The 25,029-nt window shown below is 47.3% G+C and overlaps 2 protein-coding genes across 2 annotated transcripts; one reads left to right on the top strand and one right to left on the bottom strand.

Annotated features, from left to right (window-relative positions):
• Positions 1 to 12,266: 12,266 nt before the first annotated feature.
• LOC100839902 (MACPF domain-containing protein NSL1) lies at positions 12,267 to 14,812 on the top strand. Its single transcript, XM_010232743.3, has 4 exons — positions 12,267 to 12,755; positions 12,840 to 13,364; positions 13,445 to 13,628; positions 13,708 to 14,812. Exons 1-4 carry the CDS (start codon positions 12,507 to 12,509, stop codon positions 14,610 to 14,612), a joined length of 1,863 nt encoding a protein of 620 aa, XP_010231045.1. The 5' UTR covers positions 12,267 to 12,506; the 3' UTR covers positions 14,613 to 14,812.
• A 34-nt stretch (positions 14,813 to 14,846) lies between these two features.
• Positions 14,847 to 20,411, bottom strand: LOC100830727. The gene is made up of 17 exons (XM_003567877.4): positions 20,251 to 20,411; positions 19,620 to 19,683; positions 19,285 to 19,393; positions 18,985 to 19,047; positions 18,423 to 18,523; positions 18,259 to 18,325; positions 18,086 to 18,157; positions 17,606 to 17,767; positions 17,364 to 17,437; positions 17,180 to 17,277; positions 16,661 to 16,768; positions 16,422 to 16,519; positions 16,200 to 16,337; positions 16,030 to 16,077; positions 15,755 to 15,869; positions 15,301 to 15,398; positions 14,847 to 15,210 (listed from the first exon to the last, which is right to left on the bottom strand). The coding sequence occupies exons 1-17, from the start codon at positions 20,315 to 20,317 to the stop codon at positions 15,121 to 15,123; spliced, it is 1,572 nt and encodes a 523-aa protein (XP_003567925.1). The 5' UTR covers positions 20,318 to 20,411; the 3' UTR covers positions 14,847 to 15,120.
• Between the last annotated feature and the right edge of the window lie 4,618 nt (positions 20,412 to 25,029).

Below are 25,029 nucleotides of genomic sequence, written 5' to 3'. Positions count from 1 at the left end.
GCCCCTGGAAATCGTAGTGCATAACAGTTAGATTTTGGGGAGTCCAAATATTTACCCCTTCGTCCCCAACGGGTTTCCTGCCCCGAGCACAAAGCAAAGAACAGCCCCCTCTCTCCCAAGAACTCCCTAAGCTTCATTCTACTAGATCTCCCTCCATAAATTAAGCTTCCCCCTTGTTGATTCTTTGAGGATTGAAGGAGAAGACCTAGATCTAGGGTTTCACCAAGTCACAAAGTTGATTTCCCTTGTTTCTTTTGTGGATTTCATTTCTCTTGGGCATTTGGGAGCCCTAGACGGAAGTGGTTGCCTTGAGCTCTTTCCTTGGGGATTGTGGAGATTGAGGATTGGATTGGGAGCCTCCAATTGAGTTGTGGAGCTAGCCCCAGTCAAGTTTGTAAAGGTTCGGTCTTCGCCTTCAAGGAAGCCATTAGTGGAGCTCACTCACCTTTGTGGTGCCGTGAGAGGAGAATAGAGTGAGTCTTTGTGGCGTCTCTATCTTTGTGGTAGAGCACTCCTCTAAACGGAGACGTACACCTACCCCAATTGGTGAAACTCCGGTGAAATCTTCGTCTCTCGTGTGGTATCCATTCTTACCCTTTACATTCTTGTTATCTAGTTGCTTCGGCTATTGCACTTCATCCTAGGGTTGCATTACCTTTAGAAAATTTAGTAAACCCTAGGTTAAGTGTTTGTATCTTTCTAGAAAAGAAAAAGATTAAAATTTGTTAGTCGCCTATTCACCCCCCCTTCTAGCCGATCGTACCGATCTTTCACCTGGGCCGCGCCCGGGTGAGAGGCGTCCACAAGATCAGAGACATCATCAATGAAGTTCGGCGGGAGCTCTTTCTTGAACAGGATCTTGAATTTCTCTAGGTCATCATGCTCCTGGGAGCCATACGGAGTGATGTAAATGAAGTATCGTAGCTGAAGATGGTGCAACTTCACTGGCATTTCACAAGTAAATAAGAAATAAGACTAAATAGTGTTCTGACATTACCCAAAGAATCTATACTACAAAGTCAAGTTCTCATCACATTCATAATATACTAATATACAATGTGAGTTAAGGCATCTGCAAAACTGGTATTCAAGCTAGCTACAGATTGATACTATCAACAAGTCTACCTCACTTATTTTACATACAAGCTTCTTTTAAATAAAAGCAATGAGCAGAATCGGGTTCTAATATCATTCAGAGTGAAGTAGATAAATTAAGGAATTTATTGTTCCTCCAACAAGAGTGCATATTTGAGAACAAATAGGTCACCTTTGGTATCACTGAAGGCATCTACTGCATACTGCCTGATCAACTGACCATTAGCAGATTTGTTCCATCATTAATAAGGAGATAAAAGATGAAATTTCATACTGTCACAACTACAATCAATAAAAGAACAACCTACAATCAATGTAATGTTTCTATGTAATCTCAGCTGAAAATAGACAGCACACTTAACATCTACAGGTCCTACTGTCTATGGAACTCAGAGGGCAGACGGTTGTGCAGGCGAACCGGTGCAGGCGGCGAGGGTACATCTGGCGCACTGAGAAAGGCCAGCAGGCCGAGGATCCGGTCAGCGAGCAGATGGCGGCGGTCCTGAAGATCAGACTAGGGGCGGTGCTCCTGGAGATCTGATCTGGGGGCGGCGCACCTGAAGATCGGTCTGGGCATTGGGCAGTGCACAGGGGTGGAAAAGACCGAATAAGTCCATCCTAAAAAATCTACCCTACAAATTCCCTAAATCCTAAAAATACTAAAGAATAGGTACGCTACCCGTCTGCTCTGACGTCAGACATCGAGAGGAACAGAAGTCGAATGCTTTACGTGCGAATTCCTAGCAATCAGCCCTCATGCAAGGATGGCTCGTGTAGAGTTTTTCGGGCCGTGACCCTAACACCTACTCTTGAGGACCTTCGTGCACCTACACTACTTTGGGATATCAAACTTATAAGAACTAGGAGTAAAACTTTATTCACTATCACAATATTGGTACAACACTCCTTTTAGTGTCTACCCTAATGTTACACAACCATACTCCTCAATCTTGGTAGCTCACACTCTTCTTAGTGTGGTTGTTGTTGTGGTAGTGGTAGTGGTACAATACTAGTGATGATTGTGGATTTGTGGTACACCTTTGGGGTGGGGAGCACCCCTATTTATACTTGTACAAGACCATGTGATACATCGTACTACAATTCTCTAGAATACTTTTAGATTATTAGAGAAGAAGATATTTACAAGGAGTTTTCTAGTGTCATGAGATAATTGCAATATTTTAGTAGGCTTGAGAGGTTGCTTGCAGATACGATATTTACCATGGAAGGTCCTAGGCCAAAATTCAAGAATAAGTGAGAGTTCTCTAGAACAAAGATACTTGTAGATTATTCTAGAGAATTGTAGAAGGATGTTTAGGATGTACCACATGGTTTTGTACAACTATAAATAGTGGTGCTGCCCCACCCGTTAGGGTGTACCATAATCACCACATGTACTGTATCACAACAACTATATAAGAAGAGAACTGAGCTACCATGGTTATGTTGTATGTGTAATAGTAGGGTAGCCACTAAAAAGAGTGATGTACCAATATTGAAATAATGAATAAAATGTTGAGTTCCACATGTGTGATATCCCAAATAGTGTAGTGTGCAAAGATCCTCAAGAGTGGGTGTTAGAGTCCCCACCAAAAATCTCTACGGTATGCCTTCAAGCGGAGTGTGCAGAACCTATTGACCTGGTACATTGGCAAGTCAAAACCCGGTGTCATCCCTACCAGCTCCAGAGCCATCAAACGAGCAGCCAAGTTGCCGCCGCCGGTATTGTTGAGTTGGAATAGGAAATCTCGCCGTGTCATCAACATGCAAAGACTATTTTACGCATATTACACGAAACCGAACATTAGGAATCACTACATCTCCTTGAGCATAGTCCATATGCCAATGCTGCTTCGTACGCAATTCGATCTCAAGAGGGGTTAGCGGTATCCATTTCCTGCCCCCAAATTTGAGTCGCTGGACTCCAATCCTTGAATAACCGCTACCTTTCATATCTTCTTTCTTGATTGCTGGAGAGCCCCTCACAATCTTTGAATAAGCGCCCCTCACAATCCAAGACGTGTGAAGCGATCCCAATCAAAGAACAATAAATCAAAAACAATTCGTTAAATTTAAGGAGCAAGAACAGGCAAGAACAGTGTTACATCAACGGAAAAGAACATAAGAGATCATTAAGTTCAAATCATCTAATAATCGATTAGAACAAAAATACCGAAACAAAAACGTGTATCATTGGTTAAAAAGAAATTCGATAATCAAAAACACAGTTAGATTCAACAACCAAGAACCAAGAACAAGAACAAAGTTTGTAGCGAAGAACAGAACCAAGAAGTCCATGTAGTCAAGTACAATGCTCATCAAGAATGGAACAAAATGGCCCTAACTTGTTCGATTCAAACCGAATTTTGAAAGGAAATTGGGGAACAATCATGGGTAGAATCACAAAATCTATAATCAATGATAAAAGGTGGTCAATTTTTCATTAGACTGTACCGCCAAGAACAGAATAAGAAAATTGTATACATCCAAATCATCAAGATGTTCGATTCGAAGCTGATTTGAAGTAAGACGGAAACGAATCATAAGCCCTGCAAGTATAAGATCATTTGTGTTAGCAGAGCTATAAAGTGAGCACTGGGTACATCAACTGATATAAGCAGATAACATATCAAGAATCTCTGACCACTTTACCTAAGCCGTCAAAAGGTTGAATTAATTGTGCTAACCTCTGAACATGGGGGAAATTGAGCTTCATTGCTTGCTGCGTCACCACCTTGTTCAGGCACATATATCTGCTCCATCACCACCACAACAATTGTACTCAGCCAGTTTTCCATCTATTTTGGATTGAATCAAATTAATGGACATAGTTGTTATTATTAGCATAATCCAAACTTTTTCTGTTTCAATAACAAGTAAATAAAGTATTTGATTTCTTTACGGTGTTCAAAAGGAAGATTGCTTTCTACATGCAAGAGCAATATAATTTGACTTGGGTAGAATTTATTTCAATGTAAATTCTCTCATGCATGGTTTGTGACCATGTGTTCTGCATCTGGTGCACCAAGTCGACTGTACTCTGAATATCAACTTAATTGGATACCCCAGGAACTGCAATAACCAATCCTCGGTCACGGTGTTCGGAACTGAAAGAGAAACGTTGCCGGCTACCAGAGCATCGAAGACGATCTCGTATACACTTTTGGTGCAAGCATGTCAGGGATATATATTCCCAACTCCTCCTCCTCCCTTCATTCACATCAGTAATTAGCCCAGAAAAATAAACAAGAAAAATTGAAACCGGATATCATCAGTAATTAGCCCAGAAAAATAAACAAGAAAACTTGAAACAAGATATCGCCACATCAATGAATCTATTGAGAAAAGAAGAACGAAGAAAAGCACATCAATAACCCCAGAATCTCAAGGGAAGAAAACTAACAAAAAGCATCAGTCTTCAATGGCGCGGTGGAGATGTCTGGTGTGAAGGCGCAATGATGCGTAGATGGAGTAGGAAAGACATGGCTCTGGAAAATCGCCACAAGCACCACAACGGTGGTGGCGAGTGGGTCACCTCCGACGGCCGCAGACTCATCGCAAACACTAAGAAAAAGAAAGAGCAGGAAGGGAACGAAAATTGACATGGAAAAAAATACAAGAAAGAAAAAATAGAAGGAAAATATTCATCAGATGACTTTGATGACTGTTAGCATAATCTTGAGTGCGTATGAGTCCTAATAGGATTAGGAGTGCTGTCGTGGGTGAGTTTGAACTGGACGCTAGTCCGAGTAGTAATCAGGCTAGTTTCACATCAAGCTTTCCTTGTGTGTTTAGGATTGGAATTAGTCCAGGTCGTGAGTCCTAGTCCTAGTCTGTGTGCTCTTGTACTAAGAGGATGGTATATATATACACGTGTAGGCTGAGGTTGTAACGTGAAGCTTGTACCGTGGGATTTGAGAAAAAAATAAAGAGAAAAATAGAGGGCACGATACGCGCCCTTGGCCAAATAATCGTGTGATCGTTGTGCGTGTGCGTCTTCATGTGATTGATCTTTGGGCAAACTCAACATTTGGTATCAGAGCGGTGTTTCTGTTCGGACGCACCTGTCAACCTCGTCCGGGTGCCGGGGGCTGTTCCCAGCATACCTGTTCACCTCCGACCGTCGCCTGGCTGCTGCGCATGGAGGCGGGGGCTTGGAGGTCACCGGGTCGCTGAGCAGTTAGGGCATGGTGGGACACGGCTGGGAGGATAGGCGACTCGAGCGAGCGAGGTAGGTCCAGAGATCGTGGTTTTTTTCTTTTTTTTCTTGAGGGCTACATGGAGGTTTCAGCGAGATATGGGCCAGATGCAGCGAGGGAGGTTATCTCGGCTCAACTACTGAGATTGTGTCGATTTTCCAGGCGAAGCAGCGGCCCAGCTAGCGGGCTCGAGGCCCAGGCGCGTTTTGACGGCCGGCGATGGCCAAAAAAACCGATCGGACGACCGTGAGCGGTGATGGCCTGAGAAGGCTCGGAGTCCGTTGCGTTTTGTTGTCTCTAATTGGCTTCAGCAATTTTTGAAAAGAATACTTGCTATTTCCCAAAATCGACCTGCAGTCCACGTTATACCAGAACTTTTGCAAAAATCCTCTTGTAGTTTTTCGGAATCAATGTGCAGTCCACGTTCAATTGAATATGTGTACTGCGGGTTGATTTCGTAAATTAACAGGGTTTTTTTGCAAAATGGCCTGCACCAATCAATTAATCAATTACTCCTTCTAATCCTAAATTGTTGTCAAAATATTACATGTATCTAGACGCTTCTTAAGAATAGATACATACGTATTTGAGCAAATTTAAGTCAAGAATTTAGGATCAGGGGAGTAGGATGGAGGGAGTACATTAATTACAACCTTCGAGGATTACGGGCCTGTAGCCTAAAATTTCTCACCAGCCGGTCAGTGCTTTGGCGATTTTTTTAAAAAAATAATACAAGTTTTTTAATCATTTTAAAAAATAATACGCGTTTCTCAAAAATATCGAAAATAATACGGCCTCGACCTGGGCGAGGCCGAATGGGCTCAGTCGGCCTGGCCCAAGACGATTAGGCCTAGTCGGCCTCGGCCAGGCCGCCTGCAGGCCGCCTGCTCAGCTCGCGGCGCCCCCACGAGGCAGTCGGCCTCGCCGTGGCCGAAAGCGGCCTGGTGGGTTCCGGGCCAGAATCTTTCTCCTTTTTCCTTTTTCACTTTCCCTCCCCATCCCTCCCGTGCCCGAGCGAGCCCAGCCAGCTTCTTCCTCCTCTACTCGTTCTCCCAGCCAGCTTCTTCCTTCTCTTCTGTTCTTCTTCTTGTGTTCTTCATTTTCTCCTCAAATGCCCCATTTTCTAGCCTAAATTAGTGCACTTTGATCCCATTTAACCCACAAAATCGCATCCCCTACCTAGTTGGCACCCAAAGACACCTCGATCTACTGTTTTCATTGGCCATGTAGAGCTAATTTTGTGGTGCAAAGTTGGAGCAATAGTGTTGGTTTGGAGGAGTTTGGAGGTGGTGGTGCTCATCCGGTGACTGTGAGGCTCCTCGAGGTTGGGTTCACACGCTTCAAGGGTAAATCCTAATCTCCCACGTATTTATCCTAAAATGTATATGTTTATGAGGATACGTGTGTATGTATATATAGAAGTATGTTTTAGCGTTTGGTAGTGCTCATTATTTTGGACAACGGTTAATGTCGTACTGCTTAGTATTTGATGCGTCTAAATATTATGACCGGTAGTAATATGTTTTGATAGACGGGATTTTTTTATGCCGTATTGTTTAGTATTTGACACTTATTAATATTTTAAATCTGTCGTACTGCTTAGTATTTGACGCGTCCTATCCTTAGTATTTGACATATTTCTACCTATGTATGAGAGAGACATGTTAATATTTTTCGCATTCTTATTCAAGTTACATTTGCAAATAAAAAATGGCAGGACTGAAATACATATGCAATAGAAAGACTGAAATTAAAACCGACAACTTAAAATAAGATAACCTAACTCTAGCCCTACGAAGATGAAGTGCTCTTGCCCTTAGACGATGATGTGCTCTTTCCCTTCGACGGTGCAGTACTCTTCCCCTTGGACGATGAAGAACTCTTACCCGTTTTGCTTGGCATGAAGATATCTTCATCGGATGATGATGTACTCTTCCCCTTGGACGATGATGTGCTCTTTCGCTTCGATGGTGCAGTACTCTTCCCCTTGGACGATGAAGAACTCTTACCCGTTTTGCTTGGCATGAAGATATCTTCATCGGATTCCTCCTCTTCAACCCATAACAATGGATGTTTTCTAGCCCATTGTAGGTATGACTCACTCTTACCTTCACTGTGCTTCTTCCACCTTTCATGCAACCTTAGCAGTTCTTGCCGTATCTCTGCAGAAGTCCTCAATGGGAAATTGCACCTATATAATTGGTGGCCCAGCTTAGTTAGTAGGGTGTCACTACTAATGAGTTCGTCCCATGGAACTATCCTATTGTCTACCTCGAAATCACCGGCTAACCACAATAGCTCACGGGACATACCTGACCAAAATCTACGATCATCTGGGAAGCCGGACGACATTATTCCAGACGAAATGGTGAGACTACACTTCAATACCATGGACGGTCTTTTGTAGTTACAGAAGATACAAATAGACGGGAAACGGTGGCGGGAAAAAAGGCGGGAAACGGTGGCGGGAAAACGAGGCGGGAAACGGTGGCCAGAAAAGGAGGCGGGAAACGGTGGCGGGAGAATGAATTTGAGAGCCTATAAATACCCCATCTCCGGTAGTCATCCAAGCATCCTTTCCACTACTGTTTTTTCCAATATTCCAGTGTCCCCCAATGAGTTTGCCTTGCTCCGACCAGGGCGAGAGGCCGAGGAGGATGAAAGATGCGATGTTGCCTCGGGGGGTGGAACATCTCAGGTGTTGGTGCGGCAAACTATGCAAGGTGAAGGAGGTGATAGATTTTTCAGATAAGCTGGGCATGAGGTTTTTCATGTGCGCGAACTATGAGTATGAACCACCTGTCCCGGTTTCGCCGTACGACAAGCCTCCTGTAAGCACATTTAGGTGTTCTAAAACATGTTTTCTGTGTCATATCAAATTTGTAACAGTAGACTTTTTTGTAGTCCCCTCCGCCCCTATGCATGTGGTATCGTTGGATTGACACGGAGATGCCGGATTGGGCAGTGGAAGAGATCAAAACAAGGTCCCGAAATGCATGGCAGCGTTTCCTCGCGGAGGAGCGTGCGGAAAAAGCTGCAGCCCGGGAGAAAGAGGAGCAAGAGAGAGATGAAAGAGCATAGGGAGGAACAACGTCATTGGATTGACGAAGCACTAAGGAAAAACAGGGAGAAAGCGCTTGAGATGCAAGAGGAGGAACGAAGACGCAAGGATGCTCGTGAGGCAGAAAGGGACAGGCAAAGAGAAAAGGCCGCCGTGGCAAAGGCTGCAGAAGAACGTGGCGATACGAGCGGAAAATGGCCTAAGTGGACTAATTAGTGCTTGTGTTTCAAATGTATTTGCTATCTTTAATTATGTCCAATTGCGGTACCAATATATGTTAATTTAGTCGTGCCTTGGTTCCGTAACCAGCACATTATCGATGTATGTTAATTTGTCCAAATTTATCCAAATGTCAAGTCTTTCAGTTCAAACAAACCGCAAAGAATCGACACAAAAATTGTCCAGCAAATTATCGATGTATGTTACTCTTTATCCAAGTTGTCAAGTCTTTTAGTTCAAAAAACCGCAAGGATTCGAGACAAAAAATGGGCCTCGGCCGTGTATGCGTTGATCATGCAACGAACTAGCGGCGAAGCCTAATTACTTCCAATCGGATTCAGCGTGTTACTTTTATCCAAGTTGTCGAGTCTTTTAGTTCAAAAGACCGCGAGGATCCAAAACAAAAAATGGGCCTAATTACTTCGAATCGGCCGGATCCGAAAGAAAAAATGGGCCTAATTATTTCGAATCGGCCTAGCCCAAACCGACTGAATCCAATCGGCCTGGCTGAAACCGTCTGGGCCAGTCGGCCTGGGCTAAGCCAACTAGGCTCCAGTCGGCCTGGGCCAGGCCGACTGCCTCATGGGGGGCCCGCGGGCTGAGCAGGCGGCCTGCAGTCGGCCTGGCCGAGGCCGACTAGGCCTAATCGTCTTGGGCCAGGCCGACTGAGCCCATTCGGTCTAGCCCAGGCCGAGGCCGTATTATTTTCGATATTTTTAAAAAACACGTATTATTTTTTTAAAATGATTAAAAAATTCATATTATTTAAAAAAATTCTTGAGCCAGAATTGCCTGGCCGGTGTACTTTGGTAGGTGATCGCTAGTACAGAACTAGGTCACCTAGCTAATCCAAGAGAAACCAAACAAGAAGAAGCTCTCCTTCGTATAGGAATTAGGATACATACATGTGCATATACATAGAAGGTACTGAAAGATTGTTCTAACTCTGAAATGTCAGATGATCATGGCATGAAGAGTCTCAGTTGGTCAAAAAGCAGCAAGAACATAGGAGCTATTTACTGCAAGATTGTTCTAACTCTGAAATATTCCAGCTAATACCTTACATAGGGGCTATTTCCTGCCCCAGACATGCGAATCAAACGCTCTCTATACATCCCATCCCATCCCATCCAGCCATCTGATGGAGATCTCCATTACCATGCCGCCTCTGCGTCGTGAAGCAGCCGTAGCCCACGGTGTCCACGGTCCGCCGCAGTACGGCGAAGCTGGCTGCTTTGGCGCCGCCCGAGAACGAAGGCACGTCACTCACGGACGGCGCACTCGCGGGCGTGTTCATGCGGTTCCTGGACCCGGCCGACGTCGTCCGCTGCGCGAGCACCTGCCGGCGGTGGGGCCGCGTGGTCGCCGATGCCTCCGCCGTGCTGTCCAGGTCGTCCCGGCCCCTGCCGCCTCTCCCCAGCTTCTTCCTCGGATTCTTCCACGGCGACGCCGCCAGCGACGTCGCACGCAGACGCAAACGCAAGCGCCATGATGATCCCGGCATCGGCAACCACGGGCCACGCTTCGTGCCGATCCACTCCGGCGCTCGGCTCCTCGGCTCCCCAGACGGCATCTCCTCCGGCGACCTGCTGCCGGCGGCATTCCACGGCATCGTCGGCCACGGGTTCTTCGAGAACTCGCGTCCCGTGGCGTCACACGACGGCCGCCTCGTCCTGGAGCTCCAGGGCGCGGGCGCCGGGCTGGAGCTCTGCCTCTGCGTGTGCAACCCCATGACAGGGCACATGGTTCTGCTCCCGCCCTTGCCCGGCTCCGGCCCCTACATCTGCGCGCTCCTCACCGCCGACGACCCGGCCTTCTTCCGCCTGCTCCTCGTTTACAACCGCAGCCAGGGCACTAGAACCTTCCTTCGCGCCTACTCCTCCGACACCGCCCGCTGGAGCCCGGAGGTAAGGAGATCCCCGGCAATCAAAAGCGAGAAGCTTCGCAAGATGGGGCAAGCTATCATGCTCCGGGGCGTCGCCTACTGGCCGCTGGGCTTCACGGTGATGGGCGTGCGCCTGGACGACGACGACACGCCCGTGGAGGTGCCCATGCCGCCGCCGGACGGCATCGGGGAGACTCCACACAAGCGCCGCCTGCTCTGCGTCACCCGCGACGGGAGGCTGGCCGACGCCGCCGCAGGAATGTGCCGTGACCGCTTCTCCATGTCGATAAGCGTCTTGGAGCCCCCCAGGCCGAGCGTCGGTGATCCGGGCAGGTGGGAGACCGTGCCCCCGCCCGACATCATCAACAGGGGTGCCGTCGTGGATGAGTCCATGACGCTGCGGGGCGTGGCGGGCATCCACCTCAGGTGGTTCTGCCAGAGGACCGGCAAGCTGCTCTTCACGCTCGGCCAAGGGAGCACCCGTGTCGGGACCTTCGCGCTCGACGTCGACACGCGTGATGCCGAGGAGCTCATCGGTGGCCGTCACTGTGCTTCCTGGAAAAACTTTGTCGGGTACGAGATGGACGCCGCCGCTTACCTTGCCTCCATAGTGCCTTCTCACTGACCGTGAACGTGAAGCCTACGCCTCAATCGACTGAGAAATTGCGTGCGTCCTTGTCCAGTGTATTATGTATGTTGTCTATGTGTATACGTTCGTCCGCGTGGTCTGTGTTTTTTATGGAACACTCGTACGGGGTGGACAAATTAACAGTCGATTTGGGCATTGTTTTGGTTCAGGTTTTGCCATGTGTGGTTCGGTACTATTGCATCCGCAAGAAAACTCACTTCTTTGCAAAAATGGGAATGGATTCACAGTTTCACACTGGATTCTTGCTAGCAAGTATTTTGCTGCCTCATTATTCTAGAGTCGCAAGTATAAAAATGCTGGCAAATAAGATAGTACTACAAGTTGATCACTTGAGTGGATGTTTGTCTTGCAAATTGGAAAAGGACCTTCAAGTGGTGCGTGCAATTAAGGGGAGAGTGAACGGTGATCTCTCTTCTACGCTCGTGCCGTGAACAAAATGTATGTGCCTGAAGAGTGGAGCCGTCTGTCACATGTTTTAAGGATTCCACAAGGCCATGCATCTACAAATCGAAACTCGTCATACGAACACCATTTTTTTTTTGGAAATTAAAAGAGGCTTTTCAGCCCAGCTTTATTTAGAAAGCCAGAGGATACAACACCATTTCAATGATTCTTATAACTATACTTGAGATAAGAAATGCTGGCAACAATATCGTGTCACACAATGCATTCACAACAGCTCCTAACTAACTAAAATGGGCATGGATTCACACTGGGTTCTTGCTAGCAAGTCAAGTAGTTGCTGGCTCACGATTAATCTAGAGTTTCACGCATGAAAACGCCGGCAAGACTTCCTTGGAGACCAAAATAGTCTGTATACATGAGATAAGAAATAAGCAAGTTGTATGTTTCGCAAAATGGAAAAGGACCTTCAAGCGATGCGTAGACGTAGAGTTGGTGGCGTTTCGTACTCGCGTGCAAGGTGAAAAGTTCGAATCTTAATGCACGTAGAAAGAATGGACGGTCCGCGATCTCGTCTTCTTCCTCCTGCTCCCCCGCCCCCTCTCCACGTCGTCCGTTGACCCGTCCTAGCCCCGTCTCCGGGAAAAGATTATACATTCCGCGGGCGAGAGCGACGAGCCCTGCTTGGAGACCGCGTCAGCTGATCCCCGTCAAGCACTCGCACAGTCGCACTCGGAGCCAAACCCGCACGTCACTCCACTGACGACGCGTCCCGACCAGCGCCAATTGACTCCACGCCGCCCGGCAGTCGCCGTCACGCTCCGCAGCTAGCAGCAGCTTTCGCCGTCGCTGTCGCTCACGACGGCCGGGGCCCCTCTCAGTCTGACCCGTTCCACGATCTCCATCCCCAGGCCCCAGCTCTCCACACCGCAAAACGCAGAGCTTATAAGTTATAACGCTCGCACGCACACACCGGGGACTGACTGACTGCCGGAGATGGCGACGACGGCGGCGGCGCAGGAGGCGGCCGAGGCCGCGGTGGGCGCCGTCGGGTGCGGCTACGACCTCACCGACGACCTCCGCCTCTTCCGCGCCAAGCCGGGCGGCCGGCTCCTCGACTTTGCCGCCGCCGCGCGTGACCTCGTCCTGCCCGGCGGCGCCGTCGTCCCGGCCGTCCCCGCCGCCATCGTCACCGACAAGGGCGAGCGCTCCCGCTTCCGCTCCGACGTCCTCTCCTTCTCCCAGGTAAACAAACAATTTATAATTTCTAATTCCTCTGTTCTGATCTCTGAATCGATTAATTCCTAATTCCGTGGCATGGCATGGCAGATGGTGGAGCAGGTGAACCAGTCGCTGGGGGTTCCGGGGAAGATCCCGTCGGGCCCCTTCAACGCCATGTTCGACTACCGGGGCTGCTGGCACCAGGACGCGGCCACCACGAAGACGCTCTGCTTCGACGGCCGGTCCGTCGAGCTCTACGCCGTCGAGGCCCCGCGCGCGGGGCTGGCGCTCGCCCCCGCCGTCGCTCGCCACGTGCCGCCGTCCTGGGACCCGCGGGCGCTCGCGGCCTTCGTCGAGAACTACGGCACCCACGTCGTCGTCGGCGTCAAGATGGGCGGCAAGGACCTCGTCTGCGTCAAGCAGCTCAGGGGTTCGCCACTCGCGCAGAGCGACGTGCAGGCCCGGCTCAAGAAGATTGCCGATGGCGTCTTCTCCGGAGACGACGGGCGGAAGCTTGGCGCCGCGGCCGGGAAGAGGAATAATGGCGGGTCTTCAAGGGGCGTCCTCCCTGGCCCTGCCGGCTCCGCTGCTGCCTGGCGCAATTTCAGGTCGCCGGTCATCTTCAACAAGGATGTAAGCGCGTGACACCATCTGTCATTCTGTTGCTTGCTCCGTAATTTTGTTCCAGAGTCTGATGGATTAAGTTTTGGTAGGACATTGTTGGTGTCCATATCAGACGAGGCGGCGTGGACGAGGGGCAAGGCCACGACGAGTGGCTGCCGACGGTGGCCGGCGCGCCGGACGTCATCTCCATGGCCTTCGTGCCCATCACCTCCCTCCTCACCGGCGTCCCTGGCCGCGGATTCCTCAACCACGCCATCAATCTCTACCTCAGATGTGCGCACTCACAAAATCTGTTAAACTCTTCTCGGCTCGTGTCTGATCTGACGATCATTTGGGTGTTGTGTTCAATCAGACAAGCCGCCGATGGAGGAGTTCCAGCAGTTCCTGGAGTTCCAGGTGCCGCGGCAATGGGCGCCGGAGTTCGGCGAGCTCCCGCTCACCCTCGGCCCCCAGAGAAGCAGCAACAAGAAGAATCACAAGAACAGGCTGCCGTGTCTCCAGTTCAGCCTGATGGGGCCCAAGCTCCGGGTCAACACTGCCAGGGTTGACTCCGGGGGCCGGCCGGTGACCGGCATCCGGCTGTTCCTGGAGGGCAAGAAGAACAGCCGCCTCGGGGTCCACCTGCAGCACCTGTCAGTGAGCCCAACCGCCATCGCCGTTGCCACCGACGCCGCCGTCTCCGTGTCGGACGCCGGCGTCAACAACAACGAGCGCGCCTACTTCGAGCCGGTGCGGTCGCCGCTGCTCACGCACGCGTGCACGGCGCCGGTGCAGCACGGCGGCGCGCGCGTCGGTGACGACTGCGCTGCCGCCGTGGTCACCGCGGCCTGGCTGGAGGTGCGCGAGGCGTGCCTCAAGAAGGTGCTCTTCCTGCGGCTGGGCTTCTCGGGCGTCCCGGCCACGAGGATCCGGCGGTCCGAGTGGGATGGGCCGCTCGTCAAGGCCCAGAAGTCGGGGTCGATCTCGGCCTTGTTCAGCTCGCGGCTGTCTGCTGCTGCCGCTACGGAGCTGCTGCCGGTGGAGGGGAAGGTGGAGGTGAACTCTGCCGTGTTCCCCAAGGGCCCGCCGGTGCCGCTGCCCGTGCAGAGGATGGCTAAATATGTTGATACCACGGAGGTGACCAGGGGCCCTGATGATTTGCCCGGGTACTGGGTGGTCACCGGCGCCAAGCTCTGCGTGGAAGGCGGCAAGGTCGCGCTCAAGGCCAAGTACTCGCTGCTCATCTCGGTGCGAGAGGAAGAGGACGTTTGGGTTTGAGCCCTGTCCCGCCATTCGCCGCCTCTGTCTGCTCTTCAGCTGTGGATATGTTGTACAGAGTGTGTGCACTCGATGTATTCTTGTAAATTAGAAATTACACACAATAGATCGGCTAGAGCTGTGGGTCTCAGAAAAGAACAGATAGAACTGTAGAAAAGTAGAAATTACACACAATAAACGTATGCAGTACAAGTCATCTACCATGTTTTTCCAAATCTGGCATTTTGTATTCCATTGCTGAAGAACGGAGTCCTTTTAGTTTCCACTGATATGGATTGGCACGAACCAGCATCCATACAATCATTCATCCATTTATATTACAATACCGAACAAAGAACCTGAATCTGGATCTCTGATATCATCCTCGCCATACAAGTTTAGTTGCCGCACTAAGAAATGCAGGTAAACCATACACAGCAAGTGACGCATCAAGCGTATAGTGTGCTCAGTTTCCACAGATCGTAAATCACCGTTTCCTCTAGCTGAAGGGTTAAGACATTAGGCCAACTTAAAATCTCTCTGCAGTATCCACCACTGGCTGTGCCTCCATGCGCTTCCTATCAGATAGATAAGGACCCCTTCTAACTGCATCATTCAGCTGCAGAAAGGGATATTTGTTTCATTGATCAACAACATCTTTTCAAATAACACAAGTTGGCCGATGGATGTATGAGAACCGAGACTATACCTTTCCAATGAGTTCAGAAAGGCTTGATTCGTTAAGAAGATGCGATGATGACAAGGCCTTGTTGATTGCCACGCAACAATTGTATCGTGCTTCCATGCCTATGATAATGAACCAATGTCATCATTAAAATAGTTGATTCAGTACATTAATGTGTACCATAGTTCACGACCGATGTATGATACCAAGAGGTGAGGAGGTAGGTGAACACTTGGACCAATGCTAAACATCATAGCAAACATTTGGGCCAGAGAAATTGACAGATAGATTATGCACAGTCAACAGTTCTCCAAATGCGAAAAGGAATATAGGATTGCGCATGCTAAAAGGAATATAGGACTGTACCAACTTTGGTGGAAACAATTTATGGTCTTAGAAATGAAAAGTTGTGATTTTCTAAAATAATGACACATCTATAATTACTGTATTAGCGTTAGGAGTGTTACTGGTTCCTTACCAAGTTTTGTTGTCTCCATTTTTGGATCTGTAACAACTCTAATTATCTCTGACTTTGAGCAAACTTCCCTCAGGCACCATTCTCGGACAACAAGTCTGGATATTACTCTATAACCCTGCAAACATTCAAGATGATACAATCAATATAATGAGCATAGTCTTACTCTAAGGGGTTATCTTCACTTGATTATTCAAGCTAAGCAAAACTCCATAACGACGGAAATAAGAAGAAAATATTCCATAACAAGTCAACTTCAACAAGCGTAAGCAGCTTACAGCTATCCGAATATCTGGATCCTGTTGTAGGACTGATAGAAGAAGAGCCTATCAAACAGATAAATGAGAAACAATATAAATGCAGAGTACAGTCATAAGGTGAACAGGGTAAAAAAATCGAAGGTGAGACCGTGAGAGAGGCAAAATTAGAGAACTTATGCTGCTCTGACCGAAGGGGTTAACTTTGGACTGTCTGATGCTACAGTATAAACTAGGCGCTTTAGACGCTCTTCTGCTTGATCGCCCAGTTTCATTTGGTCTTCTTGCCGATCAACACCACATATGCTTCCAAAGGCATGCAGAGCAGCCTGAAGATAGTACATCAATCCTAAGACGAATAACTTTTTGAAACTTTGCCAGTGGTAGTAGATGAAACTAGGCAGACAACTTACCAGCTGTTTACCTCTACCCTGTCTATTGAAGGATAGTTGTACCACATGTTTGGCAACGTTTGATGAATCGGTGAACAAAAAGCATGCTCCTTGAGTTGCTATTTCACCAATGGAGCCAGATAGCAAAAAATGTGTCAGAATAATGAGATGAAGTGCTCTTGTTAATGAGACCCCTCTCAACCTGGTGCAGGTTTCAGTACAGCAGAAAATGATAGGAGAGAAATAGGAAAATAACTTACTTGCACCAATTAGACCTAAGGCCTCCAATGCGCTCTCAATTTCATCAGTATTTTGACTTTCTTCAATCCCCAAAATTTTATCTATGGCCAAGAGCAGGTTCGTAACACCTAACATGGAAAAATGTTGATTAGCACATCAAACTAGTTCGTTTTTTACAAAAGTTACAACCCCACTAATGATACCCTCGCCCTGATAGCATAAGATGCATGAAAATGATTCGAGTTAAGGTTCCATCAACGACCCAACAAATGGGTTATCAGAACTCATAAGAACTTAATATAAAAGATGTATTCAGTATCATGTTTGTAATGGAATATCTGTCCATTAAGCATAATATAGAAACACTTTTCCATTTAGTAGAGTAGTACAATACAATGCGAACAGACAAAAAGTAGAGAACACAGTATAATCATAATGATCAATAATTCCCATAATTCAAAAGCTTCGATGTTAGAAGTGAAATATTTAGCACAACTGATAGATTGAAAATGTAATAGCTGAATATAGTACACGCTTACAAGATTGATCTATAGTCATAAATGCATCAGCTGAAGAAAGAAGTCTCCCACTTATCAATGATGCCCTTGAGCGTATAACAGAATCAGCCGTGGAATCGCTACACAAGAACCAAAGTACAGAAAACATAAGATGGCTGAAAGACACAAAAGGAAAAACACAAATACAGAGGCAGCAGCTGAGTACTTGATCACATCAGTTATGTGTTGAAGCAAACTGTTTTTGAGCAAGAAGATATTGCTGTTAGGGTGTTCCGCGAGCTGCAATACAAGTAAAGACGTAATTAGCTAGAATTCCTAGGATATATAACTCGTGTCAGAAACTCCACAAGCTTGCATTTGAAGATCTCGATCATCAACAACTACATAAATCAGGAGATAACAAGGTAAACCAGGCAATTCAATCCAAGCATACAACATATAGCATACCTCATAGAGGACCTCTAGTGCACTCAGGGTTTTAAGCATATCTTTCCTATCTTTTATCTCGTCTTCAAATAAGCTGAGAAGGTTTGAGTCACGAATTGCAGTAGCAGTAGAACTTGACACAGCAAAGAGCTTAGCTATCAAAGATAGAATGCGAATCCGTGCCTGCAGAGAAGAGGAACATGAATAACAGAGAAAACAAATATTTACAGAACAATGCTAAGAGTATCTAGCAGAATAGCTCAACATATATAATGATTCTTCTGTATCACACTATATAACTATTTTGTTAACATCTGACGTTCTGAATACAAGTAGTCTGCTAATAGTCATGCGAATAGTACTGACAAAACAGCTTGGTCAAGGTATTTCAGCTGCTACTACATGTTAAGTTGTAGATTGCTACTGACAAGGTCATGCTGTCATGCATTATCAATTATTTCAAAATTTTGAGTTTATAACAACGGATTATGGATGCCATACCATGGAGGATGACTGAGCTGCCACTTTGTTGAGTTGCAAAGATCCTTGCCCATCTGGTGGGAATATGATATCCTGAAAGTAAAATTAAAATACTGTTTTAGCGTCCACAGTCCCCATTAAGGGGAAGGGGAATATATACTCAGTATATAAGAAGAGGAAAAAATTATACTCACAGTTCCTTTAGGTATTTCTGCCAGACGCTTTAGGACATCCAAAACAATTGCTGAGACCTCTTCATCTCTACAGAAAGCAAACATGACTAATAAAAATATCCCCAAGCACAATGCGTGTCATGTGGCATGACTTGTCAGATGTAAGTTTGTGGTAATAAGAATACCCCTCAATCAAACAGTTGATCAGAAGTGGGTACAGATTATGCTGTACAAATGTGTCCAAAGCCACAGCACTGTCTCCAGCCTTGTCAAGAAGATTTAACACCTGGTATACAACTTGAGAGTGACAATCTGTAGGCATTGGTCCAACAAAGGTATGCAGAAGATATTCTTTGCAAGACGGAGATGGTACGTTTACACAAATGAGAAGCATCGTGCACGAAATGGATTTGCAAGAGTTGGTACACCATAATCATGTTGTGCTTGCACATGAAATTCATTCTGGTTGGCAATGTACTAGATGTTAGAGGGAAAAACGAGTTAACTCCAGCTAAAACTTAATTTGGAAGGTACACAAGTACATAGCTGAAATTTTCAATGTTGCTTGGAATTGTACAGAATTGCTATCTCAAGAAAATAAATGCATTATTTGAAATACTATTTCAAGAATCAACTGATACCATATTTTCTAATGTCCTAAATGAATGAATAGAAGTTACAGTAAGCAAAACAAGGATACCACATTCACAAATAGCAACTGCTAAGAAAATATATTCAGGTACATACAGCTTTGCAGGCTAACTGCCTGATAATCTTTGAGTTTGTGAGCAGCCCAGCTTGAATAAATTCCTGAAAGATCAGAGTATAACTCTTGTGTTTAGATAATCAAATGTGTGCAACTATGAACTATTTACCAAAACAACAATTACTATACAAAAGGGTGTAAATGTATCAACTCATCGACATTTTGTAAGACACTTCAAAACTATGTGTGCTGATCAAGGTAAAGGGTGTAGGTGGCCATGCCAAAAATAAAAATAAAAAACACCAGAGGAGAAAGTCTGAGTATGTTAATGTTACACATACACCATAGTTTGGCAGAAGTGATGCTCCATATCTAGAAGAAAATACTTTGTCCAAGCATGCTGCAAGAGTTTCATCCACCCCAGGTACATCTGCCTGACTCTGCAATACGCTGCAGGACTCAGACGAATTAAAACAGAAATCACGATAATCCACATTAAATGCCAGTAATAGCATCAATTCTTCACAGCATTTGCGAATACCGGAGAAGCAACGGAATGGTTAAGGCAGGACAAAAATTGTACTGTTAGAGAGAATTTCCCTATGCAACTTTGGCACAAATATTTGTAGATAAATTACATGAACCTGAAACACTTGAGGAAGAGAAAAAAAATTACCCTAGCAGCTTAGGCAGAGGGAATTGCTCCAGGAACTGCCTCACCGTGTCATCACAATGCACTCCTACAAAAAAAAATGACATATAGATAAGTCAGTACAAGATCATATGCCTTCCCGAAATGCAACTAGTGCAAACCAACCCTTAAGGTGCCTTCAATAAGCACCATCTGAATTGACAAAGGCATCGTTTGATTTAGTGAGAAAATGAGTTAATCCTCTCCCTGTTCCATCAACCCCATCGGCGACGGAAACACAAGCACATCAGCAGCTATATTACAAATCCAACTAGCACCCCAATGCACGGATTACTAACACTACACTGGGATGCTAGACCACTACGATAACAGCAACGTAATCCCTCGCGCAAATCATCTGAGCACGGAAACCAGGATCTCCTCCTCCTACTAGGCTGCAACCCTACTGAGATCGCAGTCTCTAATTTCCTCTACCACGGTCGGGGTGCCCAGAAAATCTCAACCCGGAAAAGGAAAAGCTCGGCTGGCGTGGAGCAGCGCCGCGGAAACGATCACTGGCCGAGCTTGCGCGGTCCGATTCGATGCGGCAGCCAAAGCAAATTAATAATAAATAAAAAGGCGAGAAGGAACTGGGGAAGACGTGGGGGCAGGTTGCCTGGGTAGGAGGCGAAGTCGGCCGCCGCTCGGAGCAGCGCGTCCATCTCCGCTGCCGCGGGCTCCATCGTCTCCCCTGCTGCTCCCCCGCCGCGCTCGCTGCGGGTTTTGGGCTTTTGGCTGGGTTTGGGGAAGAAGTCGACGAACAGTGTGCTGTGGGCAAAGCGAGTCGGTCGCGTACTTGTGCTTGACGCGTGCGTAGCGTAGGTTGCGTTGCGTGGCGCTCGCTCCTCGCGGGGCAGAACCGCAGAACACAAGAGAACGGTAGGATGTCCTGGGGCTGAAATGGGAAGGTAGAGATCTTCACCATTTTTTTTAGCTAATTTTTTTTAGTCAATACGATTTTTTCATTTTCAAAAATAATACGTGTTTTTCAAAAATTTCAAAAATAATACGGCCTCGGTCTCGCTCAGGCCGAATGGACCCAGTCGGCCTGGCCCAAGCCGATTAGCCCCAGTCGGCCTCGGCCAGGCCGGCTGCTCAGCGCGCGGGGCCCTCACGAGGCGCTCGGCTTGGTCCAGACCGACTGAACCCAGTCGGCCTCGCCTTGGCCGACAGGCCAGTCGGCCTGGCCGTGGCCGAAAGGCACTTGGCGGGCCGCGGAGGGAATCTTCCTTTTTCTTTTCCCTTTCCCTCCTCCCTTCCCATCCCGTGCGCGAGCCCAGCCAGACGCCCCCGAGCCCCTTCTTCTTCCTGCCCGTGTTCTTCTTTGTTCTTCCTTTTCTCCTCAAATGCCCTGTAACATCCCAAAATTTCAAACCTTTACATGTGCATTGCATCCATGAGCATCATGCCACAACTGCATGTTTGAATTCAAATTTGAATCACAAAAGGCTTTAAAAGATTTTGTTTACACCTATTTGAGTTTTGGATCTTCAAACCATTAAAGTTTATATATATAAAAGGGGTTTATTGCACATATGAGCTACCCCATAATTTTTGGATAATTATTTGGAGTTGAAAAAGTATTTTATTTTAAATAGATATATGGCCCTAAAGGCATTTATAGGGCAAATGTATTTTTACATATTTTATTTTGAGGGAAAACTACTCCCAAAAGTTGAATCATGGTGGAATATGATTTTAGAAATTTTCTGGGATTTATTTGGACCAATTTGGAGTTCAAACTCAAAAGATATCAAAAAAATGAGAAAAACAGAAAAAGAAAAGGTCAAAAAAAAAAGAAGGGTAAATCGGACCGGCCCGGCCACTTTGGGCCAAACCGGCCCAGTCCGACCGCACGCGCGCCGGCCCCGCCCGCCCGGCTGCCCCCCGCGCGCGCCTGCACCCGCTGACAGGTGGGGCCCACCTGTCAGGGGCTTCTTCCCCGGAAGGAAAGCGGCCGCGCCGCCGCCGCCATCTCCTCCTCCGGCCTTCCATTTTCATGCCCGAGCACGCCTTTATAACCCCCGCGACCCCCTCTCCTTTTCCCCCCCATTTTCCCTCGCTCGCACGCCGCCAGGCTGCTGGAATCTCTCGCCGGAGCCGCACCCGCACCGCTGCGTCTTCTTCGACCTAGGCGACGACCCGCGCCGCCCGAGCCCCCGCCGACCGCGCCCCCATCTCCGCCGTGCCGGGCCGTGCCTCCCCGTCGCTTCCCCGTCGCGCCCCCGTCGCCGGAGCACCCCGCGCCGCCGCGCCCGTGCCCGCGCCGCCGTCTCCTCCGTCTCCGGTGACCGCCGCCGCCGCCCGGTAAGAAACCCTAGCCCCTCGTCCGTCCGATCTAGATCGATAGCTAGGATTAGATCACTTATAAAACGAACCGGTACGCACTGTGGAGCGTCCGATCTTTATAAGTTAGATCTAACGGCTCGGATTTATTTATAAACCGAACCGGTACCGTCCAATAATAACGCGCCACGTGGTCCCTAGTTTATAAAATGAGAATGTAATTTTAATCCCCCGGAATAATTAAATGGTCTTTTTGCAGATAGGCCCCTGTTATTTCAAATGATCATAACTTTAAATCTGTTTGGCCAAATTTAGTGATCCACACCTTTTTGGAATCCTTAGGAAGTGTAGAATCTTTTGGCACTGTCCAATTTCAAATTTGAATATTTAAATCACATTCAAATTACAGATTAGGGTTTTATGCCATTTAAATCATAACTAATTATTTAGAAGTCCTTTTTGAATGAAACCAGTGCTCAAAATTTGTTTTATTGTCCTCTGTCCAATGGGGCAGAGAAATAAATATTTTGAATTAAATTGTTTTGCAGATGCAAATAAAACCTCATTTTAGGATTTAAACCCTAGCTTTTGCTTTTGTTTAAAAACCCTAATCGCATGTGCTTAATTATCAATGCTTTGGTGTGTTTAAAATAAACCAAAACTCATGTCACATGATTTGTATTGCATCATGGCATACATATTCTTTGTTTGTATGGTGTGTTTATGTATGTGTATGTTTGCTTGATTGTATAGTTTTCTCGGAGAGCGAAGAGTGTGATTGCGAAGAGTGTTTGAATACCAACTACTATCAAGGCAAGTTCACTTTGATCATTCACCTATTACTTTATTATGCACTAGATTTTATTAGTTACATTGTTAGGATTATTATTGTAGCTATGCTAGCTATGATCTCTCCTAGTAGTATATGACACCTTTGCCATTTCCTCACCACCAATTGCCATCGGAGTAGTGATACGCTATGCTATGATAATATACGAGGGCGGTATTATTACAATGTGATACTATTGAATTACAAATATAGTTTTCCTAGTGTATGGCAAAACAAGTAATTCAATGAACCGTCCTGGGTGGGCTGCTTTGAGGAAGTGGAGATGTATGCGGCGTCAGGTCCATTTCTATGGGTCCATTTCTATGAGTCGTCTCACCATTTCTATGGGAGCGCCTGCGTTGCAACCGAGGAATGCCACCTGGGGTAACCAGAGACTGGACTAGTTTCCTGTTTAGTAGCTTCCAGTACAACCACATGGTATTATGGGCTCTGCCAGGATGGATGTAAGAAATATGAACCCGGATCCGAGGTGACATTGGTATGTAGCAGTGTAGGTGGGGGCGCGTCCCTCAGGTGGTCTGGGGATTATGTTCTGAAAATTCCTGTAGTCGATGCCGTTGCTACTCTACCCTGAGGACAGCAAGGGATTAACACATCGATTTCTTGTGGGTAAAGTGTACCACCTCTCGAGAGTGTCAAACTAAGTACTTAGCCGTGTCCCCGGTTACGGACAATTATGAGCAACTAGATATTGGAGCTGTAAGGAAGGTCTCACTCATTCAAATTTCCTAATAAAATGAATGGATTGAACTGGGTAGGAGCATTGATGTTTCTACTCAATGTGCCTAGGTTAATAGGAGCATGGGTGTTTCTACCCCGTGTCCAATAGAATTCAAAACTATTTGTCTAAAAATGGTAGGATTTGAATAATGATACTTTTATGCAAAATGGCCAAACCCCACTTAGCCAAACTATGCATGTACTTGGTAGGTCCTTTATAACTCTGGTGAGCTTGCCAATACATTCAAATGTATTGACCACGTAGTGGCTGCAATTAATAATGCAGGTGAAACTGACGAAGAGTGAGGTTCGTCGATATTTCTCTGGGTCATGTGCTTACATTCCAACATGCTCTCTCCTCTGGGAGTAGATGAGTTTTATTTTTACAGTTTTAGAATAGTCATGTGTTGCAATGTCATGTAATAGTTATGTTCGAATTTCTTAATCAGGGGTTTTCTCTTCGGAGATGTAATTAACAGATCTTTTATGTAAATGTAAGAGTTCTGGAAATAAAGTACTTGCAATGTTTGATCCCTTATTTATTTTGCGCATTTACGCATTTAATCTATATATTATCTGTCTCTATGACGTGGACGCGTATTTCCTGTCTCATTTTCCCGTCATCACGCGCGGCCTTTGACTCGCTGCAGTCTGGCGTTGATCTCACGTTCGGAGATTACCGTATACGGGCCGACGAAACCGGAATCTTGCAATTCCCAGATCTCATCGCGCCCCCACTCGAGAAGCCACGACCCTTCGTTGCGGTCAGGTCGCCCTCGACATCCGATATCTCACGCCCCAGTAGTGTCGTCGCTCAGTGCTCCGACACCGGGGGCGTGCGGCCACGTCCCCCTTTTAGGTTTGGTAGGGGAGTCTGGGGAAGAGACCCGGCGATCGCCGGCACGGCCGATGAGGCCCTACGGGGCCGGCGAGACGAAGTGCTAGGGGTGCGCGCTAATCCAAGAACAGATGCACGCACGTTTTTACCCAGGTTCGGGCCACCTGGAGGTGTAAAACCCTACGTCCTGCTTGTCTGATCTGACATTGATTGCGGATCAAATGTTTACAAGTTGCCAGGCAAGCTCCGGGCTTTCTCTCAATGGCTAGGTACTCCTCACTGCTCTCTACCGGCTGTCTACTGGAGCCAACTAAGCTTCTACCGAGCCAGCTGAGCAAGCTTGTTGAACTGAGCTAGAGAAAATACGGAACCCCCTTGACTGTTGGCATGGGTCCTCCTTTTATATACAAGGGGATGCCACAAGTGCCACCGTGCATGGGCTACAAGTGTCCAGCCGGGAGGCACACAACTCCCCCCGGTGAGCTGGTGGCGTGCATGGATGCCACCTCCGCCACAAGGGGTCTAAAACCCTAGAGTAGGATTGGACAGCCACTGTTCCTTTGATCGGACGGGTAACTACCCGTCGGTCGGCTCGTTTACTGAGCCGTGCGCTTCACTCCTTGCCCTGGTGGGACCGCGCATCCCACGCCCGCCACGCGCCCGCGTGGCGCTGTTGATCTGACCACTGGGCCCCGCGCCTG

This window comes from Brachypodium distachyon, chromosome 2 (genome assembly GCF_000005505.3).
Source record: "Brachypodium distachyon strain Bd21 chromosome 2, Brachypodium_distachyon_v3.0, whole genome shotgun sequence".
Lineage (NCBI taxonomy): Eukaryota > Viridiplantae > Streptophyta > Magnoliopsida > Poales > Poaceae > Brachypodium > Brachypodium distachyon.
Note: the sequence above shows the minus strand (reverse complement) of the source record. Positions and strands in the feature narration are given on the sequence as shown.

What these genes read in the sequence shown, in the direction of transcription:
- LOC100830727 (XM_003567877.4), bottom strand. Translation starts at nt 20,317, where the DNA reads ATGGAGCCCGCGGCAGCGGAGATGGACGCGCTGCTCCGAGCGGCGGCC. An exon ending in CACTTCTGCCAAACTATGGT is followed by an intron (nt 19,048 to 19,284) that starts GTATGTGTAACA and finishes CTGATCTTTCAG; the next exon opens with GAATTTATTCAAGCTGGGCT. An exon ending in TATGACTATAGATCAATCTT is followed by an intron (nt 16,769 to 17,179) that starts GTAAGCGTGTAC and finishes TTTCCATGTTAG; the next exon opens with GTGTTACGAACCTGCTCTTG.
- LOC100839902 (XM_010232743.3), top strand. Translation starts at nt 12,507, where the DNA reads ATGGCGACGACGGCGGCGGCGCAGGAGGCGGCCGAGGCCGCGGTGGGC. An exon ending in ACGTCCTCTCCTTCTCCCAG is followed by an intron (nt 12,756 to 12,839) that starts GTAAACAAACAA and finishes ATGGCATGGCAG; the next exon opens with ATGGTGGAGCAGGTGAACCA. An exon ending in CGGTCATCTTCAACAAGGAT is followed by an intron (nt 13,365 to 13,444) that starts GTAAGCGCGTGA and finishes AAGTTTTGGTAG; the next exon opens with GACATTGTTGGTGTCCATAT.